At 37.0% G+C, this 25,641-nt stretch overlaps 1 protein-coding gene across 4 annotated transcripts in view; it reads right to left on the bottom strand.

The window, feature by feature from the left end:
* Positions 1-387: 387 nt before the first annotated feature.
* CycT (Cyclin T) overlaps positions 388-25,641 on the bottom strand; it is a 31,659-nt gene continuing 6,405 nt past the window's right edge. For 2 of the 4 annotated variants that reach the window (XM_022061001.2, XM_022061003.2), the window contains exons 4-8: positions 15,403-15,448; positions 14,194-14,284; positions 12,759-12,953; positions 10,416-10,720; positions 388-8,557 (exon numbers count right to left, since the gene is read on the bottom strand). In XM_022061001.2, coding sequence (XP_021916693.2) covers positions 5,167-8,557; positions 10,416-10,720; positions 12,759-12,953; positions 14,194-14,284; positions 15,403-15,448 — 4,028 coding nt within the window. In that variant the 3' untranslated portion in view covers positions 388-5,166. The remainder of the gene's footprint in view (positions 8,558-10,415; positions 10,721-12,758; positions 12,954-14,193; positions 14,285-15,402; positions 15,449-25,641) is intronic. The other 2 variants (XR_002542636.2, XM_022061004.2) reach the window with 2 other exon arrangements.

The following is a 25,641-nucleotide window of genomic DNA, read 5'->3' as shown; positions in this document are numbered from 1 at the left end:
CATAATACAACTTGTGCAGCAATAATAGCTTATGGAAAAGCTCCAAGAAGTCTCTAAATACTTACTTATTCTAGGACAGGTAATAAAAATCAGCGTAAACTGTTTCACTCTGACAGCAACTTAACAACAGCCATCTAAAAATGGTTTGACCACTATAAATTTTAAATTGCTTTTATATCACATTTTTATACATAATCAAGGTGTGGTGACAAACAGCTTAAAAGACTTTTAATTTCCAACCACGATTTTTGACCAACAGTGCAGTAGTACGAGAAAGGGAAATGGGGACCTGAAGATGGGTTCCTACACCTGAAACATATTGCACATGAACTAAATGCAAAGACATTAAGTGATATTTTGTGTAAAGATGGAAAATAATAACATATGAACTGTTTCACTGTTTATTTCCATCACTGTAACACTGTGGGCAAGATGAAAGGGTATTTGCCCTACAAATGAAACTAATTTAAGGAGAGGTTTTATAATGTGTAACATTTACAAAGGCATCAGCTTACATCATGTAACTGATATATATATAGATTATATATAATATTTATATACATGTTCCATTGAGCCTCAGGACACAATCATTACAAAAACGTGTTATGTTGTAAAAAATGCAGAAAGAAAAACAAATTTAATGAATGAAAATCTACACTACCCATTTTTCTAATTTTTTTAGTTTTTATTCCCCCCGCCCCATCTTGAAAATTGCATAGGTACTCAAGGCAAAACATGTGTTGCTTCATTTTCTTATATCTGGACAGTGACTACTTAGTTATGATGGAAAAAGAATGTTCAACTTGTGACAACAAAAGTATGCTGAACCTCAGACAATAGTACGGGCTAATCCTGACAGCTCAGTCAAGCAATCACACCCACTAGTTGATATAACACACTGGTTTCTTTATCTCAAACAGTATGAATGAAGCAAATTACCAGCTTCAACTGAAAAAGAAGAAAATGATAAAGCACACAGTATTCCAACTTAATAATATCAGTCATTTCATTGTATAATATAGATTAACCTCATTATAGTACATGCATTATTGCATTAATATACATCCCTGTGGTATATTGTGAGAACACAAACAAAACTCTCACCAGAATACATTACTAGTGGCAGGCAATATTCCAGTCCAAAACAAAAATATTCTCTTGATTGGATACATCACAGATTCAGTTTCCATCCTACTCTTTAAATCTGAAATCACACATTTAAATCTTCCAAGTGTACATACCAGCCCCACATACATTAAAGAGACGAAGAAAAGCACCTACAAATTTGAAGCTCAAACCAGTAACTACCGTGAAAAAAATTCCAGAACTTGAACAATTTGATTGTGTGATTTCTTGCAATAGAAAACAAATTTTATACTTACTACTGTCCTTCATAAAGATATTAAATTACAGGAACTAAAATTAGCATGAGAACAAGCTTAAGTGATACACTGTTGAAAGACTAGTCTCTTAAAACAACTCCCACTTCAGCTGTTATTATTACTTAGTTTCTTCTCCTGGTGATCATAATTTCACTAAATTATGGGTACACATTATTCCTCAGCCAGTTGCAAATGCAATTCTGTTGGGGTAAATAAAAATATACACACAATAAGTCAGAACACTCATGTCCCGACATGAAACTGCCTACTGCCAGTAAACTGGGGCAGTTTATTTATAAACAGGGCATTTGCTTCAGCCACAGTGAAGCATATGATCAGTGTTCTAGTCATGGGGATAATAAAAGCAAGTTCGTTTTCAAATTAATTAATTTATAACAACAATTACTTTACAGAACAATTTGTCGTTGTAAACACTGGGCACTATTATGTTCAGTCCTGTATAGCAATATGCACATTTCCATTAAAAAACTAAAAAACTGTCTCTTAGTCTTTCTTCCCACACATATTCAAACACAAAATTGCAACAGATTGTGTTTCCTTGACAGCCAACACAGTCAGCACCAGTAGCGCAAAGCTCCCAGGCGTGAAGGTGGAGAAGGAAGCTGGGGTGTAAAACAGAATGAAAATGATACCAACCACGACTGCACCACCAAAACCATACCAAACCACCACACAGCACTGTTCACAGTCAAAATTTTATGATACAGGTATAATTTTTGATAACTTCAACAAAGAGCAGGTGGGTGAATACCATCACCATGTATTAGGATAAGGGTCTGGGTGGGGTTATCTGGTTGGTTGCACTTCATCTCTATGCGGCCCCCACACAAGTGAATGCTATTTATTTCTTTAAGGTTGGCTTCCTGAACTGGTGGAAGATTTCCCTTTGCTCTGATAGGAATTATGAGTGTCAGCCAATTTCTGCACCACCTGCAAGCAGCAGAAACCAAAACACATCCAAAAAAGGTCATACAAATTGGTTTTGCTTCACTTAAGAAAATACAGCACCAATGGGATTTTCAAAATATGCATAATCCAGAGGACATGGTTAGTGGGTGATATATATATATTTCCTGTAATGCCTGTACAGTCATGCTATGCTCTACAACTAGACTCCCATAAGTTAAGAATGAAGCTCTTCCATGAAATGGGGTACAGAAATTTCCTTTAGTGAAGTTCAATTATGATATATGAAAGATATTTGGATTCATCCATGTCAGTGTTAAGAATTTCACAAATATAGTCTTATTTGAAGGTTTGCAAACTTGAAAATTACCTTTTACCCATACTGTTTAATAATAACTTAACTATTAATAGTAGCACTGACTACATACGGCAACACCATACAATAAATCAGCTGTTAATGGAAGAAAATTACCAACGTGCATCAAACTTCAGCAATGAAGTGTAATTCAGTTTTTGAATGCAGAAGTTATTAAACCTATTGAGATTCATCACCATAGTCTTGTGTGTGTATATTATATATATATATATATATATATATCTGTGTGTGTGTGTGTGTGTGGATTCATAATATGAAAGGTAGCATACAGTGTGCAGATGATGCATTGAGTTCTAGTCAAATTAGCACTTCAGTGTATTCCAAGTGCATTAATGCATAGAGGTACAGACGACTAAAACTGCATTAAACTGAAAGAGTTTGTTATGGAAATTAGAGCTCTGGTTCCGCTTAACACACCATCCATGGTGAAATGGGCAACCACAAAGTGCGTGCAAGATGGCAGCATGAAAATGCCAGATATAAGAAAGAGAACACACATTTGTTCCCTACTACTGTCATGATACAAATTCAAATATATTATGTGTTTGGATTATAATCATACCATGTTCTCATTTATCTGATCTTTCGCCAAGTAATTTCTCTTATGTCTGGGCCCCTAGAGGAGTGTCACAAGGACTGCATTCCACAATAGATAAAGAGGTGAAACAAGTTGGGCATGTGGCTTGAAACGCATCAAAAATGATGCTGATCCAGTGGAAACAGAGCATTAACCAAGATGGTGACTTTGTAGTAGTTACTTTTTATTAAATAGGTACAAAACAATTTTCTGGTTTTCATGTTTATTATGCAAAAGTTTCAGTTATTGTGTTAACACGTAAATTTGTATACTGACAAAACATCCATTTTTGAGAAATCTGCATTATTTTAATTCCATTCAATTACCTTCCTGAACTTTATTTCCACATTAGAAGCCAACTTCAACTTACAAGCTCATTGTGTCTAATACCAAGTTTAAGAAAGTATAGATCTGTACCTTAATACCTCCACATGTCTTCATGGCACAGAATCTGACTACATCCATTACCTCAGTTTGAAAGAGTGGAATGGGGTGATGACCAAACTGTTTTATACATATTGTCAAACAAAAACTTGAAATATTAATACAGAACTGCCACCCAACATATTTCAAAATATGTACATGACTAGCTGGTACATTTTGCATATAAAAGCATTCATTCTTTAAAAAAAATATTTGGACCTTACATAATAAAGACAGCAGAATCCATTTTAAAATGACAATTATGTTAAAAATGGAGGAACTGTCCCTGAGAACTGTAGATAATGGAAATATATCTGATGAGTCAGAAGGCTATCATACTCTACAAGCTACAACAGCTTCACTTCAACAGAGAATCCACTGCATTGATTTCTCTACATACTGCCATGCCATAAGCATGCTGACTGCATCAAGTAACTGCAGATATGCAAGAACACCATCAGATCAGAGTCAGTACATATTCTACTGAGAGTACCATTTTTATTACAGGTTGTGCATGAACTTGAATTTACACTGTACTACAAAAGACAAATGACTGAACAGATTTAAATTATCAGGGAAAAAAGAAAGCAACGTGGGAAGTGGAATTATCCCGTTGAAAAAATGGTGATATGTATGCACACTGAAAATATACCAGGGCACTCTACTAGAGAGACAATTTATGTTCCTTCTGAAATGTTACATATGCATGAATTTCCCAACCACACCCACATACGAAAGCTGGATCTGAATGTAAATGATAATTTATATTAAAGATTTTGTATATTCAGGAAAATTAAAGGGATTAAATATAATCATAATCCTGTGACATTTCTAGGCAAACTATTTGAGGTTTGATATTCTGGAGCATGCCTTCCCCATGCAGCAATGTCTCTACATTAACAAAGAACTCCAAGTGACAACTAATGAATAATTTATTCAATAACACACATACATAAACACATACAGACAGATCATGCATAGTGAGCATGCAATACCATGTTAAACTAGCATTAAGCAAAGCTGACAAGGAAACTCTTCTCCTTCCAAATTTTGTACAACACAACCTTAAAATAAAACTGCCCCAGTTCTAAACTAAAGTGGACTTGCTCTCCACACACACACACACACACACACACACACAAACCAACATGCACTCATATACGTATGTACACACACACTCACATATATATATATATATATTAATACTAACAATAACAATATTTCTCATTCTTAACAAGAACAAAATAAAAATAAATTCTAGAAAATCATACCTACAAATTAGTTAATTTTAGTTTATTATTTGTATTCAAAAACTGAACATAGGGAAAATAAATGCTTTGTATATTTCCTGCTTTCAAACTGTTGAACCATAAAAGGTTGTCGCAGTCCCCCAAGAACATCAAAAAATAAAAATCCACAAGATATTAATAACCACCAGCAACTATTATCAAAGGCACAGTAAACCAGTGACCCCCTGCAGACTACTCTGGTGGGGGTGGGGGAGGTGGATTATCTGGAGGGGGTCCTTCAGGGAGGGGAGGAGGTTCCAGAGGGTGTGCTACATCAGGTGCAGGACCAGTAGGTAAAGGAGGCTGGTACATATATGAAGCTGGAGGATAGTAGCCATACATGTATGACTGTGGAACAATTCCTGGAGGAGGTGGATAGGCTTGGTAGTAGTGAGGATATGGCTGGTAAGGCTGGGGCTGCTGCATGGGAAGAGTTGGTGTCATGTAACAATTTCCTCTGGAAATTCCTCTGCCGCCACCACGTACCTTGTTACCAAATGAGTAGTGTGAGCCTCTGCGGTGATGTTCAACACCATTTTGTTTGCCGTAATTACTGCAGTTGTTGCCGCTCCGACGCTGGTCTCCGGATGAAGTGTTGAGTCGTGATGACTTGGCAGGAGGTCCTGGGGGAGATACCAACTCAGAGGATCGAGGACTGCTGTAATCCCTTTTCCTGGAGGATGACGGTGCCTCAGTACTCAAAGCTGGTGGACCCATATTGCTGTTGCTGAAGTTGCTGATCACCTCATCACCAATCTTGATTTTGATATTTTTGCCCAGAGCTGGCTGTGGACTGCTGTCCGTGGAGATGGTACTTTTGAACATATAATTCTTAAGCTTAAGTTTCAGTCCTGTTCCTGCCACCGGCTCCAATGGAGAGCTCAAGTTTATCTTATCCTTAGGTATAGTGATCTTAATTGGAGCTGAACCCTCAGCTTTTTCCCTCTTGTGGCGATCCTTATCTTTGTCTCTGTGTTTGTGCTTGTGTTTCTTTTCTTCTCTATTCTTGTCCTTGTCTTTATGTTTGTGTTCCTTATGTTCTTTCTTTCTCTTCTTCTTCTCACTTTTATGGTGGTGCTCTGGCATGGAAAGAGAGCTGCAGGCAGTAGGTACAACATTCTCCAGTGGCTGGATGTGTTCCTCCATTGTGGAGATGTCAATAATTCCCACAGTCTGTATGTTGGCACTGCTAAGTGCCTCTTCAGAAGCTATAGGAGGGGGTGGTATTTTAGATCGGACAAATGAGTCATTTGTTGAGTCTGAATCTGGAAATGCCACTGCGCCAAGATCATCTGGAAAACCTGCTGATCTGGCTGTCTGTGACAATGCATCTGACATCTGTGTGGCAAAAGGTCGTATAAGATCTGGAGTTTTCAATTCCTTGCCAACTGAAGACATTACACTATTATTGCTGTTATGACTACTGCCAATAGCAGAAGCAGCAACAACAGTCTCATCTTTCTTGCTGCGATCTCGTATTGGTGGAATAATATCTGGGACTCTATTGGGCAATCTGATGCCCATTTTTGAGTCACGAATTATATTCTCATAGCCAGCTATCTCATCCAACTTCTTTACTACAGGAACAAGCTCAGGTTCTGAGCTTGAGCTGCTTGTTCGGTGCCGTTTGGTAGCCTTGAGAGATCCTTGTAATTTGCTTGCACTGCCAGGTGTGGTAGGAGTTGGAGTGGGTGGAGAGCCAAATGGGGAGAGAGGTGTTGATGGAATTTCAGGCAGTGGAGCAGGAATCTTCTTACTTCCAGATGAAGGGGGAGTACGTTGCCTGGACTTGCTGGATCGTGGATGTGATAATTCCCGAAGGGCAGTGGTTCCAGCTTTGTCAGGTGTGATGGGCAAAGATGCAACAGTTCCACCTTTCTGACTTCCACTGAAAACCTTTAAAGAAGTCTGCAGTAACATCTCTGCCTCCGATTTGACTGTCTCCGATGTCTGGTCCGCTGCCACCACTGGCTTTGCTACATGCACTTCAGGCCACTTGCTTTTTGCCTCCGCTACTGATTTCACTTCAGTAACTGTGATGCTGCTTCGAGGAATTGATGTATTTAGAACGGCCACTGTGGTAGGCTTGGTTCTTGCATGATGTGGGGATTCTGACCTCTTGCAAACATTTGATGGCACAGAAATGGTAGCAGAGATGGGAGATTTTGCCCGAGGAGGAACAGCAGACCGAGAATGTTGGTGATGGAGAGATGGAGGTTTCTCATGGACTTGAGAGGGAGATTTAGGTCGAGACTTGTGCCTCTCTTGAGAATGGTGATGGGAGGGTAATGTTGCAGCATTTGGCAGCAGTGGTGGTTGTGCTAATGCTGGTTGAGTTGGCTGCTGTTGTGGTGATGGAAGAGGAAGTGGGTGTGGTGGTAGTGGTGTTGGTGGTGGTCGTGCTGATGAGGCTCCTACCCTGCTACCAAAGTCTATGTAATTGTCTTTTTTCACAGCATTTATATCCGGCTTGGAATCCCGCTTTGTATTCTGGTATGGCTGAACTACCTGGTGTTTAGCATCAGAAACTCCAGGTTTCCTGTTAGAAGATTCATGCCTATTTTCAACAACTGAAGAATAAAGTTCAGCTGTATTTTGCTTTGAACCTGACTGATCTAAGACATTAGATTTTCGATCCACCAAGTCAGTAACAACTGGCTTGCAATTCACCACATCAACTGCATTTGGCCTGCGATCCACAACATTCGGCTTCCACTCGCCCATTTCTGAAATATTTTGCTTCCGTTCAACAATACCTTCCACAGAAGACTGAGGTGGCCTTGAGGTAAACTGTTCACTGGCACCAGACTTGCGATGGCGACCATGGTCGAGCCTATCACTACCAGTATTATGCCTGTTATGATTGTACAAATGTCTTTGAGAATCACTAGAGTCTGATGGCATTTTCGAGGGCACATCTTCCTTCACAGTACGAGCATCACTACCATTTGTTGCACTTCCCCGGTGACAATGCCTGCTTGAGGATTCGAATCCTTGTTGCTGGCTTCGTTTTAAACTAGAATCTACATGAAGAGGGACCAAATGTCTGTTTTCTGTACTCTTCATGCCACCTGGTACATTTGATTTGTCGATAACATGTCTGCTGTCCAAGTCACTCGCTTTCTCACTTGTCCACTCAAGGCCCTGATTATCCTTCCTAGAACTAATACTACAATTAATGCCACTATTCAGTCCACTACCTAGATGATTTACCACAGAAAGAGCAGAGTCCAATGGCAGCCCATGGTGCTGGGATGAAACATGTTCACCTTGTGCTGGTAACAAAGGTTCTTTCGGCTCATGGTGTCGGACAGGAGGAGCAAATATGTGTTCTCCAATACGCTGGTTACTATTTTCCCTTTTAACAGCCTCACGGGAATATGACTGCTCCCGACGGATGGCATCGCGAGCCTGGGTGACTCGCATTAGGCCAGGGCCTATTGGGGGAGGGTGCTTGTGTTCCCAGTGAGGTTGTCCAGGCTTGCCTATTATTCCTGAACTCCCAGGAGGTACAGAACCATGCTTGCTGGCACTTCCTGGAGCACTCTTACTAACATGAGTTGCACCACCATGATGTCCTTCCCTGTAAAATCATATCAGTCAAAACAATTGTTATGAAAATGGTTCACCATGGAAAATATCACCACCCACACAATCTAATTCCAAAGTAAAACATTTTTATTTAAATTCATCAAATATTATGACCACTAGGAAAGTTTTAAGACATGAGCCAGGATGCATATATAAAGTATAATTTATAGATATAAGAACAGTACCAAGTCACAGCTTACTGACTACCTGTCATAGGCAGTGCACTTTCATGACAGAATGTATGATTCAAACAATGTCAACCTATTCATAAAATGGGCTCCTTATACACATATAGCAGCAGGTATAAAATATAAGTATGTAAACTGAGAAAGAAGCTGCTATATTTCTTATGGTTCTGCAAGAGTTGTCAAAGTCCTATCTTTTAAAAGCACTGCACATCCCATTTTATGGCAGTTTTGTAAACTCCTGTTTAGTGCATATAAGTAGTGTCAGGGGTTGTAAATAAGTGACCACAAAGACACTCCTTTGACTCATAATTAATGCCAGGTCCTGGAGTATTCCACTGGAAGAACATTGTGATGTCTATTGTACATGAAGGAATAATCTTTGTCATGCAGCAGCTCGAGTAAAACACTCCAGTTGACAAAGAGTTTGTTTTTCTTAAAGATTCTGTCACTAAAAACTGTTGTCTATGATTGTACAATAATGGTATGCTGAGTTTCTTGCACAACAGTAACATGAACTATTGTTGAGAAAGTAGCCACCACCTTTCTATTTCATTGTTACGAGAGGAATGTCATCAGTGACAATGTAAGTGACCTGCTAAAGTCCTGTTTCAGTATCAGATTAATGGGTCCATGTTTCAAGATTCATGGCAATCTCAGAAACCTGGCAACAGCATTTTCAAATTACTCTAGTACTCCATTGTGTCATTTCATTCCTGTATGCTTTTGGCTTCTATTAGATTATAAAATGCCTATTTTTATGTAGCCATTCTCATGAGGAGTTAATTATGAAAGGTGGAAGAAACATTTGGCAAAATACCTGATTTTTTATCAATGTCATTATGTTAAACATGAATTCTCTATGACTGTGATTTACATAAGAGATAACTCTTATAATTTAATACAATGAGAAAATAGAAGGACAAGAATTTTAGCTCAACACAGAGGTTCACCCCATGAATCTGAAACTCATCTATATAATATTTAAAGATTTACTTCCTACCACAAAGAAAACACAATGCCTCTTCATTACAAAGATTGACTGATTAATGATGTTTACAGAAATAATCACTGTTTATCCTGAGAATATACACAACCTATAAACATACACAAATCAATTCTGATAATGAAGGCAGAGACAGTCTCTGAAACACTGGATTACATCATCCTCACATGGCCAATCACTTGAGAAGACTTCATTACCACACATCCTTAATAACAAATATGATTTGTAACACAGTAATACCCCTGAAGGCAAATGTAGGCAGCAACATGATGGGTTAAAAAAACATTAACAAATAGTTACATTTGATGGTTTATAGATGCAATATTAATAAATAATTTAAGAAAATTGTCTCCTGATGTCTACCGGCAACTCTTATTTGATGCATTTCATATGTAAGAATCTTGCCTTATGAGAGGTAGCAGTCTGCTCTATGAATGTCATGGATTGCACAGGATATGAGTAAATTCAGGAAAACAAAACATTTGTGCCAGTGGCTTTTAAAATTGTTTAAAACAATTTATGTACTGGTTAATTTTCCTTGGTTTCAGAATAAGTAAAAATGTTAAATTCCATTAACTATTATATCATAACAAAAACACAGGTACAAAACACCTAGTTTCTTTCGTGCAACGCAAAATTGCAGCAACATATAAACACACCTGGACACTCCTGTTTGCTGTGCTAATCGCTCCCGCTCCTTCTTTTCTTTGTAGTCACGATAGTCAACACGTGGTGGTGCCTGAACAGATTGTTGTGATGGTCCTGAGCCCCCAGGCAGACATGACGAGGTCTGGTGTGGCTTCTTCAAAGTTTCACTATCAGCAGGAGGTTTTGATGAGGCATCACCTGGTATGTGTGAAGAGTGATGTGGAGGAGGGCGACCAATACCTTCAAGAACTCCAGTGTGAAATGTTAGCCCATCCTGACAACCATCTGGTGGACGAATTTTACGAGGCTCCATATCCTGTAACACAGTACACTTCTCTATGCAATATACTGATAAAGAATCAGTCACTGATAGGCAGGTATAACACTATAATGAAAGTTTACATACTGTTAGCATATCTCAACATACAAAAGTGTACATATTCCACACAGTTGTGCTTAATTCCTGGCAGGGTTAGGGACTTTTCTCTATGTCACCACATTCAAACTGGCCTAGATGCTGACCTAGCATCTAAAAGAATGGATATCAGGAGTAAGAGTCTTCACCTGGAGGTTAAAAAAAGCAAGAATAGGAAGCTGAACCACTTTTCCATCTATGGTCAAGCTTAAGAATTTATGGAAATGTAGAAAACCCACTCCCATATCTTAATGGTGTGGTGCCTTGTTAAGCACAGGGAACAAATTTAAAGTCTAATTTGCATATCAAATTTCATACTTCTAGCAACCATAGTTAGTATGTTGCCATAGTGAAACCAGACAGTATAGTATTTTTTATTTGAGGATTGTTCAACCAGCAGCTGACTATGAAATGTGTAACAATATGGGTGCATTAGATCAAACAGGTAAAACATGACATAGTTAAATGCTGGTGTACTCTGTACAAACACCAACAAGCTGACATTCATTTCCTTGGTGCTGAGGACTGTCAACAAACCAAAACTGAAGGGAGAATGCATGTTTCAAAGACAATGGTGGTGGGATGGCATCAGATATTCATTCAGGACAGCAGGAAATGAGTGATGCGGCACAACTTGGACATGACAATATCATTGAATCACCTATAAACGTGAAGAAAGCTGTTCATGTGGCTGACGGAGCATTTTTGGACTAGCAGTGCAATTCATTATGAGCACTGGTATTATGCATACAACTGTGATGTCTTGGCCACTGCACCCCATGGATCCTGCAAATGCTCACTGACTGTCACAAAATATACAGCAAATGGCACTATTGACAAAGTATTTGCAGCACTACCACATAAAGGGCAAGACTGTGGTGAACAATGAAATAAGGCATCACTTTCAACCCAGATGAAAAGCTGCAAGCGTGACACAGAAACACCCATCCTCCCCCAAACATCTTCTTCTTCTTGTACCATTTCTGCTCCTCATGGAGCATAGGTGCCTCCTTTTAGAGGTTTCTTGATCTATTAGACAATTGGAAGGACTCCTTGGATGAGTGATCAGCCCATCACAAGGCCTCTACCTGTAGACAGTGCGGCACAATACGGAAAGACCCATACAAACATCCATGCCTTGAATGTGATTTGAACCCATGGTTACAGTATTCAAGTGTACAAGACCTACGCCTCAGACCGCGTGGCTGATATAACCGGCTCCCCCACACTAAGAAACTCAAATCCCAATAACATGCAGGAAAGGTAATTGTTTTATGCAACACCAATGGACCACTGATGCTGGCATTCAAAACCCTGACATCACCATCACTATACACTGCTACTGTAAAATCCTCTGAGATCTTTGTTCTGGTATCAACAGAAAGCATCCTGGTACACTCAAAGTGCTGCATGGCATCTGTCCCTATGTGACCTACACTGTCTAGAACATGCTATGCTCCATTAGCTCAAAGGTGTTAGTCCCCCAGACCCCCAACCTGTCACTGTGACACTTCCATGTGTTCAGCTCTCTCAAGAAAGTACTAAAGGACAAAAGAATCAGATCATATAAAGACATCAAGGCAGAAGTGGTGCAGTGGTTCCAGCAGCAGCCCCAAAAGACCTATGAAGAGAGGATCCATCAGCTGGAGTCTGCACAGTGACTGCCTCAATGTCTGTGGGGACTATTTATAATTGTCTCTACTCCTTCCAAAAGAGTCCCAAAATGGGCTTCACTTGAAACAACACTCACACACAAACGTTATCTTTATAAAAATAGCATCTCTGTTAAAGCTCTATAAAATATTTATGCAGCCATCTTTTCACAGTCTTAACAAATTTAAGAAAATCATTCTTGTTCAAAAATTGTTAAGGACACATTTTCAAAGAAGGCTATTTTTCCATTTTGTGAAGAGATATGATAATCCAGAAGGTTACTTACAAACAGACTGCCAGAGACAGCAGGGGGAAGAGTGGGGTTTTGTGTAGCACTGATGCTCATGATCTTGCGCTTCAGCTTTGTAGGACATTTGTCGAAGATGACAAGAAATTCGGCAGTCAGAAGCTCAAGCTGTTCCAGGCTTACTGTCTTGTCCACATACCAAAACCAGTCCTTTCCTTCATTTGACTGTGGGATCTGCTTGACACAAAACGTAACTACATATAGGCTTGCAAGAGAAAACGTATGATACGACACATTAGAAAATGTACACATTACATTATGAGCCAGGGTAGCTCAGTCAGTATTGTGTGTAACTATGAACTGGATGATCAGGGCACAATCCCAGACAGCTGGAATGTTATTTCCCAACTACAATGAGGTACTTGACAACTCATTCAGTGGCCAATAAGAAATAACTAAAAATACATACATGCAGCATTTACCTAACACTAGGGAAAACTACTACAATCAAATAATGGAAAAAGAGAGGAATATTATAGGAAGTTTCTTTATTCATCAAGAAATTATAAATGTACCAGAATGTTACGTATCAATAATAAAATACAAACCATTACTAATAATTTTTTTGACTAACAGTATAAAAGAGATGTAACATATAACCCAATCAATCCTTGCAATTATGCAGTTTTCCTTGGTCAATCTAATCAATCTGGAAATGGAAGTTATGCCAATGCTCGAGTTGTCAAATATTAAAATTAAAAAACGAACCATAACAGTATCAGGTAAATATTGTGCACTGACACATTAGAAATGTTCCAGGGGCTTCCCAGTGTTGAATCTTTGTACCAAATTTGTCAAGTTTACTACCTGAGGAATCATTTTATTTAGATTCCCTATCATTGTCCCCAAAAGTTGACATCCAAATCCATTTCCATAAAATATCTTTAATTGGCAAAAATTATTTGTGATTAATGGTGGTTATGATGTAACAGGTTGATTACAACAGATGGTAAATATAAATGTGTATTTCTAGAACAATGTGGTGAAAGTAACAAGGTTCGGTGGGCATTTTTCACATTTACAGACATATGATCTAACAACATAAAATAGTGGGATGTATGTCATGCCAGAAGGGTATAATGCTGATACTACTTTACACAGAGATACACTTATATTTTGGTGTATTAATCAAATAAACACAATTTTAATTTTATTGATATGGCCTTCTGGTATGATGTCCTCAACATGAACTAACCAAATTTAAACTATTCCCAAAATGTGGCAGAAGCTTACAAAAGTACAGAATAAATATATTCCACTCACTAAGACCATAATATACAAATAATGTACATCTGACCACAGCACAGGCAGACCATTTGGAAAAAATCACTACAGCAAAAATGTTAACTTATGTTTATTTACAGGATAAGAAATATGTTACACAAGAGTGTCTGAAAATGTACAACAAACTCACCTCCCAATTGGACCATTTGCAAGCGAGATGTATGCAGAAACATGCAACAACCGTTGGCTTATACTGAAGACACATGGTCGTCAGATGTAGGCTGCAACAGAGAGAACCCCTCAGTAACACACTACTACTCACATTACACAAACACTAAATATTCCTTAAGGCAGAAAATGAATTAAGGTGCAATGTTAAAACCCCATCATCAAGCCCATACTAACGGAAGTGGTGATGCCCAACATTCAGTTTTCTGGGACTGATCAGAATCACAGAAACTGAAAGGAAAGCAACAACTGAGCTGTCATTTTGATGAGAGATATATTATGTGCCACACATGAAACCGAAGAACTAATATTCTTCAAAACTAAACTAATGGCAATAGACATTGAGATCATTTAGAGGCTCAGATATGGGAAAACAGATCTTAAATGTACATTTTTTATGCATATGAATTCCTGTGGAATGCCTATTAGAAACTCTCCATCTGTACATCAGTCTGTACCCATGAAACAAGCTGAGAATGGTTGATTTGATATTGTGATATTTTACTAAAATCTGTCAATAACATATACCTTACATGTAAACCTCCATGAGTTTTTGCAGCCTGAAATAAATGGAATTCCCTGACCATTCACAAAGTTCAAATTCTGGTGAAAGGGCCACAACCATTATACTATTCATACATTTCATAACTTGTTAATTAAGTGAGAGATTTCTGAATTTTTAACGTATTAATTAAAAGTGAATTCTTTTAAAAATGAGAAACCTTTTTTGTCATCCAGTAACAAGACTGCTATCTTAAAATGTCAGCAAACACTAATATAAAATCTGATTAATTTGAAGGCAACATGCTTATGCACAATCTCTACAAAATAAAAGCAGATCTATTAAACTGAAATTGAGAAGATATATTATTAAAATTTAATGATGGTTTATAGTATTTATTAATGAACACTTTGTCACAAACAGACGAGATATAACAAACTACTGCACAGACCAACATGTACCATCCCTGCTGTAACATTCCTATGAATAAGAATCAGTGTTTCTGTGGTTCAATTGCATTTATATCACACAGCCATTCAAATGTTACTTTACTTTCATAAAACAAAACAACAGAGAACATGAACCCTTTGCTTCAACTCATAACAGCGGCAATTCCACAATTCAATGCCACCACTCAACTGAAAACTCTGCTCATGGTAAATGCATCACCTGTTTGATGCCATGAAGTATGATGTCTGTGCTAAATCCTTGCTGGCTGTAGGTTCGTTCAGGCATTTCCATGTGATTGCATAGTAGAAGTAGGAGGCCCGTAAACGCACGCCCGACCACAGCCGGGCGAGCAGCCACCGGGAACAAAAAGCACTCCATTATACCAAGTGCATGTTTACCCAGCCAATCACAATATTACAAGCCTGAACACTAGAAAATTTTGCCACTTATATTATGACGGACATTCTGTGAGGTACATTTGATTGACTCAACATTTTAAAAGCTGCTTCTACTTCTACCTTCAGGTGACTAGTTGCCATTACACAAACAGCATAATTCTTTTAATATTAATGATGGAAAATGGAATTGAACTCAAAATCAGGACTTTTTAAATAAAAATTTTGAGAGTTCAATCTCGACTGCCACCACAAACCTTTAAAGAATAACAATGAATCTGTTAGTATGGCAACCAGTTAGCTGAAGACTATCAAAATGTTGTGCATATCAAATATACCTGTGACAATGGATAACACATCAGTACTACTACTATTACTATTACTATTACTACTACTACTACTACTACTACTACTACTACCAGTCACTTCTGTAATAGTTTCAAACCACAATGCTCTTATAAGAGCATAATTAAATGTTAATGTCGATTCTAAAGGGGCCGGACAATGGTGTATTACAATCTTGGATTATTGAGTTTTTGGACTTTGCCCATTGCATGGTTTTGAAAACTGGATCTGTTTTCACTCAATCCAGAGATCAATATTAGCTCTTTCAAACAGACCCAACTGAGTTGGTGCTTCTCTTTCCTAAACCTAATAGATGAAAACAGATCCAGTTTTTGAAACATGCTTTTTTCAGAATACCAGATGATGGACCAAGTACAAAAACTAAGTAATCCTAAATATTTTTTTATAAATTACTTCAGAAACATTTTGTTTCTACCCACTTATATACAATCTATCACACATAAAGTGATCTAGGACTGATGCAGAAGATGACAACTGGATGCATGGTAAAATCACCACAAGACAGTGATGATGAACACCGAGTGGAAAGGCACACACATGTAAGCGTAATATTCAATAAAGTTTTAAATAAAGAAATAGTCAATAACTGGAAAAACTGAGTCTGTGACAAATACAAAAACCATTGCAGGTGTCCACTTGTTTCCTGGCCTGCATTTAGAATACTCCTGTATTATATATAGAATGTCCAAAAAAGACATACACACATTGTAATACAGAATATTAACCTTGTTATCAACCTCTGTGTGTAAGTTTATGAGGGGAACCTAGTGTGGTCTACACCTGACAGGGCACTGCAACTATCTTTTCTAATGATTCAGATATGCAAAATGGTGGAGGGTCGACTGAGCACCCCCCCCCCCCCAACAATCGCCAGATTTAACCCCACCTGACTATTTCTTGAGGGGTAACTTGAAAAGTGCAGCAAGGTGATAATTTTGAACATCTACACTACATTCAATAATTAATTAAGTGCTGATTCTGATGTAATAGTTTAAGTTATTAAAATATCTTTCATTCACTAAATGCATGTATAGATATTTTTCGGACACTATGTATATATAAGTTTCAGCACTGCAGACAAACCTAATCACAAGCACATACTAAACTGATAAAATTGATACTCTCAGATTAAGTTTCCTGAAGTCATCACTTTTGTCTGTCTGACTGTATAAACTGAAGAAGGTGCTCCATAAACAGGGACAATTTCAATAATTTTGAGTGTTGTGTCACTGCCACTTCAACTGCCAAAGAATACCATTCTACAACACACTGCTGTGTTTAGCCCCAAACTGATTTAACTGTTCAAAATGATGCAACACTTCAATCAGATTATACCTATGTAAAAAGTGTCAAACCACAAAAAAGCCAAAAAGCAGTTACAAAGTACTCTGATATAACTGCAACACACACAATTCAAGCAAAAAGAGGAACATTTATCAGGCATAATCTTCCATATCTACTCCTGATGGACTTAGTAAGATATGTTCATCATGTGTATAAATTTTATTACAGTGAATTTGAGTGCACAATGCAAGAAGAGCTATCAACATAACTGCATAATCAGAGATATTTGATCTAACAACATAAAATAGTGGAATGCATGTCACTCCAGAAAGGTATCATGCTGATGCTACTTTACACAGAGATACACAGTTATATTTTGATGTATTAACACTAATAATGCACATCCGTCAAACCAATGCAGTGCAAGAATTTTGTGTCCTGTGAGTCACTTTGCTAACATGCCCTTGAATTATACAACTGAAGACTCCTATTTTACACTGCACTTTGTACTCAACTTTAAAAAAATGGTTGATCAACTGGTCACTACAGCTTTATAATACAAACTAATTGAAAACAACAGGTAAGATAACAAGTAAACCACCTATTTTGCATGGCCTATGTATAGTTTTATAAAAATGTGTCATTTTGTATGATAAAAACTGTCACTAATCAAAAACCATGTTCTGTTAATGTCATCAATATTAGGCATTACCAATCTCTGTGAACAAGTGCTCAGCTTAATTAAAGAACATCAAATCAACAGCTAAGACGTTTTATACTGATGGATGTTGGGATGCATGCGTACTGCAACAAACCTGATACTGAAAGATTACTGAAGCAAAACCACTTTTAAGTTTCTTACTAATCACCGATTTTGTAGAATAAAATTACTAAATTACATGTAAACATAGTAGGCCCAATTCAGTAGTATTTTTAATATTGTAAGGCTGCATTTCAATAAATTGTCCCCATTTGTATTCTTGTGGCTATAAGTCGATAAGAAAGGGTAAATGTAACACCAGGTCTGGGAAAAACCGAGAACCCCTGGTGTAAGAATGAAAAACAATAAAATAAACCAAATTATACAGAGCAATTAGAAGTTGTGCTGAGGCACAGCATTTCAGCAATGCATAAGCACTGCATTGGTTGCTATATATTTTAGTCAGTATACTGAGTGAAGGGAAGTCCGCAGCAGCAGTACGAGGAAGTGGTCTCCCTGTGACTCAGTACTCTGTATGATTTCCTTCGTGTATGACACAGATATGTTTGTACTAGGGCATTAGGTATTTTTACATGAACCTATTGTTCAGTGAGAAATTTCAGATAAAAGTTTTCCTCACAGGAACACTACTAAGAATTCTGCCAATAAAGAAAGAAATGGTGCATTGACAGGAAACTAAAACATGAACTAGTACTACCAACAGAATAAAAGTTTGACATCAGATCTCAGCTTCGACATTCACCTCAGCTCTTAAAAATTACCAAAAAAAAAACACAACAAAATTACAGAAACTATTAACTTGCAATGCCATAATTCACATTCTTTGCAGTCATGTGGTCCCGTTGCAAGACTTAAGTTCTGTAAGTGATATCTGCAGTTAGTGGGAATTCCTAAAACCTGAAGTTTATCAAATCAATCCACACACACAGGAAGAACTGAGAGAAATGTCAAGTGCTCAGTGTGTAAGAACTACAACACGTAAGCCAGAATCTGTTTAGGTTCGAGGAACGTATCCAAGCCAATGGCTAACATTTATAGCATCTCCTGCAAAGTACATAAGTAAACAACTATTATGTATCTATTTTTTGTTTTACCCACAGTTGACAACTAAACAAAGCAGCACCCTGGTACACTTGCCAAATAATTTCCCTGTAGCAAACAAATCTAGAAGGAAGAAAAGTTGAGGAGAGAATAAAGGGACAGCATGACAATGATAACAATAATGAGTGAAGAAGTCACAAATATAATAAAATCAACAGGATACTGAAAAAAGATACACTGGTTGACATATGAGTTGGTCTGTCCACCTAGTTATCTGAATATCTAAAACGTATGCCCTATATAAAGGAATAAGTGCTGGTCTCTTACAGTTAGATATAACAAAGGATTCAGATGAACAAATAAAATTTTACAGGAGTAACTTCATGAGATAGTAAAGTTACAGTGCAAGACTGTAATCATGAGACTTGCAGGGTGAGGAAGTGGGGTGAAGGAGAAAGGAGGAAAGATAGTGTCAGCCTTTAATGCTTCGGACTTCCTGCATTCCTTGCAAGTCTCAAGATTACAGTCGTGTACTATACATGAGGTGAAAAGATTAATAAAATGACAATTATATTAAGATATATTAAAGATAAATGGAGAAACCACTGTCTTCAGATGCCAGGAGGCAGAACACATCTTTATGTATCCGACCTTGAATGTACAACTGAACAATGAAGAAAATTTTCATTTCTCACCATTTCATAATACTGTAATGTGGGACGGTATACGACCTGGATTGTCAACCCTGATTTATTCACGTCAAATTAAATCAGATACAGAGGTCTGCACATACAGTCATCTCTCTACAACAACACACTCGAGTCTCTGTTTATTGACATTGTTGTGCTGCTCTCACGACAACACGTTACAATACCAAATGTTTAAATCATGCTCTGTAAAAATGTTTGATCTCTGTCTAAGAATTCCCATCACAAAAATGAACCACAAGATAAAGAATAAAATTGAGCTTTTATGCTATCAGCATATTTTCAGTGTTCATGAAAGCATTACACATAAATATTTACCTACCATATTCCTTATTACAGACCAAAGGAAAGACGTATCTGAGAAGATACCTTTTAATGGATTTCTGCAGTTTCAGACTGGGTAAGATAAACCAGTACCTTGCAAATACAACATGATTTGCACCTTACACTTCTGTTTGTGAGGTTTCCAAACTGAGTGAGTTGTAAGACATTTGGCAATGCTGTATCAACTACAGAAATTATTATTATGCAGGATTTGAGGAAAATAAATGATGGAAAATTGAGAGCAAAGGAAAACACGAAAACTTAAACAGGTTGCCCTGATGAGAATCAGAAGTGTGCAAAGCATATACATTACCACTGTGTTATATCTCCTTGGCAAGTCTGTGGAAACACTGAAGGATGTTTTGCCCTTGGCATTCACAAGAGAGGACAAAAAAGTGTCTGAAAAAACTCGCACTGCTGCCTACCTACCAGTCTTTCAAGATGTACCATGTAAAAACTTCATATTAAGCCCAACAGTGATTTCATGGTTTTAAAAACTTACATTCAGAATCTAAAGATGATTGTCCCATAGTTCAATTTATTTTCATCACAGAAAGTTTTGCCCACCTGTCTGAATATTTAAATGTTTCAAACTTTGTTTCTGTGATAAATCAGCAACATTTAAATAAAGGGTCACTTATAATATGTAGCAATGAACTAACCTCCTTTGTACTAAAAGTCTGGATTCTTATCTTAAGAGCAATAAGAAAAGCCAAAACTACAATATAGCATATTATATGGCCAGAATAAGACATAACTGAAAATGTATATTACATTATTCCTAAAACACCAATATGTGGTAAATAATTATAAACATGAAGTTCCAAAGTACTAGTTTCTATTAAACTTACAGACAGTCGTTGGGTAACTAACTTCATCTTTTGTTTTAAAAATACCATATTTACATAACATAAGGTTACCTCACATCTAAGACATGCTCAAAAAATCAGAAACTTAGAAACAGAGAGAGGGAATAATAACTAAATATTACTTTATTCAAAAACGAATTATACTGTACATTTTCCAAGGCAATAATAGCTTAACAGATGTACAATTAATCATTCTGCATAATTCAACATAACTGACGGTTCATTCTGCAATTCAGCATCAATTGATGTATATATTATTTTTAAATCTAGCAAAGAAAGCTCCCACATGTTCTACATTATGTAATGTTAATAACTGTTAATTCACCAAAATATTAACATGTCTTTCCACCTTTGACAACCTGGCTACATTATTTAACACTGAAAATTGTATTGGGCCATAAGTAAATAATCTTATTGTAACGTCATACAATAACATGTATGCCTCAGCTTGCAACATCAGTATTATTGCGTAGTGTTATCAACCTTAAAATAGCACACATGAAACAAATACCCCATACTACTAAATCTAACACTAACTGCATAAAAACTATGAGATATTTTTAGTATATGAATTTAAGCAGATGATCGGAGAGCTCTGATATGTTCCACACAGTCATGTTAACAACAGTACATTTACCCAACTAATAACATTTATCTTCTGACATTCTGCTTTGATTCTTCAACACAGAAAATTGTATTTCATCATAAATAATCCTACTGCAATGTCATACAATAACATGTGCATGCCTCAGTTTGCAACATCAGTATTATAACTGTGTAGTGTTCTCAAACTTGAAATGTTACACAGAAAACAAACAGCCCATACTGCAAAATCTATAAAAAACTGAAAGCATAAAACCTACACGGTATTTTTAGTACATGAATTTAAGCAGACGATCAGGAAGTTCTAATGTTATCAACATTACATCACTTTAACAACATTATATTCACCAAACTAATAACATTTCTTTCTTTTTCTAACAAACTGCCTTGATTCTTGAACAGTGAAAATTGTATTGTTTCAAAAGTACACAGTTTTATCAGTTTCAGGTAACAAAACAGCAGGGGAGAAATTGCAACTTATATTTCAGAAAGTATGGTATTCTCTGCTTTATAACATAATATCCTGACACAATTTTGATATTTAAAACTGCAATAATTTGTATGTTTCCCCCTATGTAAAAAGAAATACATATTTAATGGCTTATTAAAATGATGGTATAAAAACTGAGGGTGAACCACTAATCCAGAAGTTTGTGGGCAAAAATTACATGAGAAAATACGCAGGCCACAGCCAACAGGCCATCAACGAACAATCCCAGTACTAAGCATTGTAACGTTATCAACACATTCATACATGTCTTGAATGGCTACCTTATGGTATTGTACTTCAGCATGAAGACTCAACAACAAAGGTGTATTGCAGCAATGTTGTACTGATGATACTGGCAATGCCTGAATACAGTCATTGGTGAAATGCAGTCAGAAGAAATTAGTATCTCACATAGAATCAACAGATCTAACTGGGTGAAGATTAAAAAATGTACTACTGTAACAATAATTTACCCATAAGAAAATATGGGAAAACCTTGACAAAAAAATGTAACCTCAGAAAATACAGAATAACTGCTAATTCTTACAAAATGGCCAGTATATATGCATCAAATAGAACTAAATTTGATGTTAAAGGCATTGAAGGGATATATGTATTAGTAAGTAGATATAACATAACATCTGTAAGACAAGTCACCCATACAGAATGGAAAGATTAACTGTCATATTGGCCTGATTATAGGACAATTTCTAATACACTGTTCCCCCACTTTCAGACACCACACAAAAGAAAGAAACTAAGTTCGTAAGATTTTAACAGCAAATATGCGACTGATCCATTTCACAATAAATTCATACACGTACCATAACATTGCATGCACTTTGGTAGACAATCCAGGTAAGCAGAATTTTAATGTTCATTCACACAGCATCATATTCACTATTGATATTTCCTGCATTTCTTCTTCAGGTGTGGACTACCACCTTTCGCATACCATTCATTGCATTTAAAAAGCTACAATTTTTTCAGTCCATGAACAAAGTTTCTCTGGATATCAAACCCCAACTACACACAAGGATTGATGGTCTTCTTTCATACCTTTAGGGGGCAAGAATGTGGCCACATTTTCAAAAACCATTTTGCATTTCTTTCTTAAACTGTCTTTAAAAGACTTATTCACCACAAAATCTATAACTTGTAACTGGCTGGTCATACCTTCAGGTATAAACACCAAATATGGAGTCAATTTCTGAATCACATTTTTTAAATTTTCAGTTAGACATCTCCAGATGCATCACATACAAGCGTCAATCTCTTTTTTACAGCTCTGGCTTTCTTCCCAAACAACTTTAAGCCAATCCAAAACAATTTTTTCCTCCAGTCAACCCTTTTCACGCACTTGCAGTATCTATCCAGAAGGTGAACTCAAGTACGAGCCGCCCTTCCCTTTAAAATGACATCATCATAACTGTAAACCTGAATTTTTCATTTCCAGTGGCATACTTTTCCTTTATTCTGAACAGTAACACTTACAAAAATGTCAAAAAACACTCGTTTGATTTGTATGATCCACACCAAGAAGAAATCAGTGGTTTTTCCTCAAGAGTATATTATGGCATTGAAAGAAAATAAGTTATTACACATTTTTGCAACTCATTGTTGCAAAAATGCACCAATCAGCTTCGCCATGTCCATCTATCTGTCCACATGTAACTACTCAAGGCCACTGAAGGTTTTCACAAAATTCAACAGTGGAAAGTTGTTTCTAAAATTTGTCAATATACTCCAGTGTTAGCTCAAACTGGGCAACAATACCAGGCATTTCACATGAAGACCTACAAGCATTTCTTCACATGAAAGTGGCTGGGTAGAGAATCCCCACTCGGGAAATTCTCCATCCAGTCACAAATGTAGATGGTCAAATTCTGGGAAAACACCAAGAATTGTTATACTATATACATTTTCAAACTTGTTCATTCTAATCTTAAGACACCTTTTGGACCACCAGCATTTCATTGTAATCTTCAGATTGAATTTGTGCCAGACTTGTACGTCACTTCACAAAGTCTTTTGCCTTCAAACTTGATAACTTTTCTCATTACTGGAAATCCTTCGTCATGCATCTCTTTAATAATCTGAATGATGCAAATTCTTCACGGCTCTTTTTAGGTCCATAAAACCATCTTGTAAAATGTGCATTAAGAAAAATTAATTTTTCCTCTTTCTGTCACCACCTAATATTACATTCAGTTAAACCAATTTCCTACTAGTGGCATAACTGTTAATTTTTTCTGACTCATGTCTATCAATTTTACAATTTGCATCAGAACTCTGTCATGACCTATTGTTAACTTTACACCACCTTATTCCATCATTCATTATAACCACTTATATTTGCACTAAGGCTGATAACTGAAATGAGACTCAAAGACAATTATTACGAAATTTAAAATAAGCACAGTCAAAATAACAATGCACAGAAAATTAGTATTATAACTGAACAGTCTTAAGCAAAATTCTGGTATCCATACACAGATAATATTTGGACATGCAGGAATGTGACACTATAGAGTGGGAGAAGAAACAAGGCAACTATGACTTTTACAGCCTAATTATACAAAAAACAGTCTTATAACATGCCAATTCATGATACAAGTAAAAGCTATATATCAACTAACTCTATGGAGTTTTTCTTGAATAGTTAACAACAGCCTAGCTAGCCAAGAAATTCCATGCCTTTCATGGAACCCGAGCAATCGCTTCCCTTCACGTGCTGAACCTAAAATTTTGTTTCTGCTGCTCATCTCTTTCAGCACTAACAAATTAAAGTATGTGCCTTATTAAAGTGAGGTGCCTTTCTCTGTGGTATGAATTGAATTCCTAAATACTATGAGCTTCAATTTCAAATGATTAATAACAGTATGACCAAAAAAGCTTCAGACAATGAGAAACTTTATACTGAATATAAGCTTGGAGAAGAGTACGCTTATGTTAAAGAGAGAAAATAGCCTTCAAAGAGACAATTTACTGTCTGCATGCCAAAAGAAATCGGCTGGGACATGGAAGTGGAAGAAGGGGGGGGGGATAATCTTACTGTGCACACACTTCACTTCAGCAGTACAGTAAACTGTTCCGGTGTTAGTGAGAGTAGTAACTCTACACAATTTATACTCAAACCTGATTCAGCTGTCATCTAGTAGTGAATCAGGAGACTTGGGTGAGAAATTGCTGCTGAAATTTGCTGACAAAACATCTCATATCATGCTTGTAAGGTTCTTTTACATGGTAAATCTACGACATGGGAATGCCGGCTTTACTTCCCCTCCGAAAGAAGTTGTGCTACGAATTTTTATCACCCTTAAAAATCCATCGACCTTGGCCGGGTTTGAACCCGCAAACCTTGGGCCCAGTGGCAAGCATGCTAACCACTAGTCCACCAAGGGCGACAATATTGTCAATGAGGTGGAGGCATGTTTTGTGAAAGAGTGCAGAGTAGTTGTTCATGCCCACTCCACACCCAGTGTACATATAGTAGAAAGGTAGAAAACATCCATGGATGTTGTTGGTGGTGGTGTTAATAAAGCAAATATGGAGATCAGAAAGAACCATTATATATAGCATACCCCCATCACCTGTGGTTATCCTAGTAATTACCACCATACAAAAATTGTGCAGTGTGTGATAATTCTTGGAACTA

Source organism: Zootermopsis nevadensis, unplaced genomic scaffold (genome assembly GCF_977971745.1).
Source record: "Zootermopsis nevadensis isolate Lab colony 2312 unplaced genomic scaffold, Znev_1.0 Znev_ptg000012l, whole genome shotgun sequence".
In the NCBI taxonomy this organism is placed as follows: domain Eukaryota; kingdom Metazoa; phylum Arthropoda; class Insecta; order Blattodea; family Termopsidae; genus Zootermopsis; species Zootermopsis nevadensis.
Note: the sequence above shows the minus strand (reverse complement) of the source record. Positions and strands in the feature narration are given on the sequence as shown.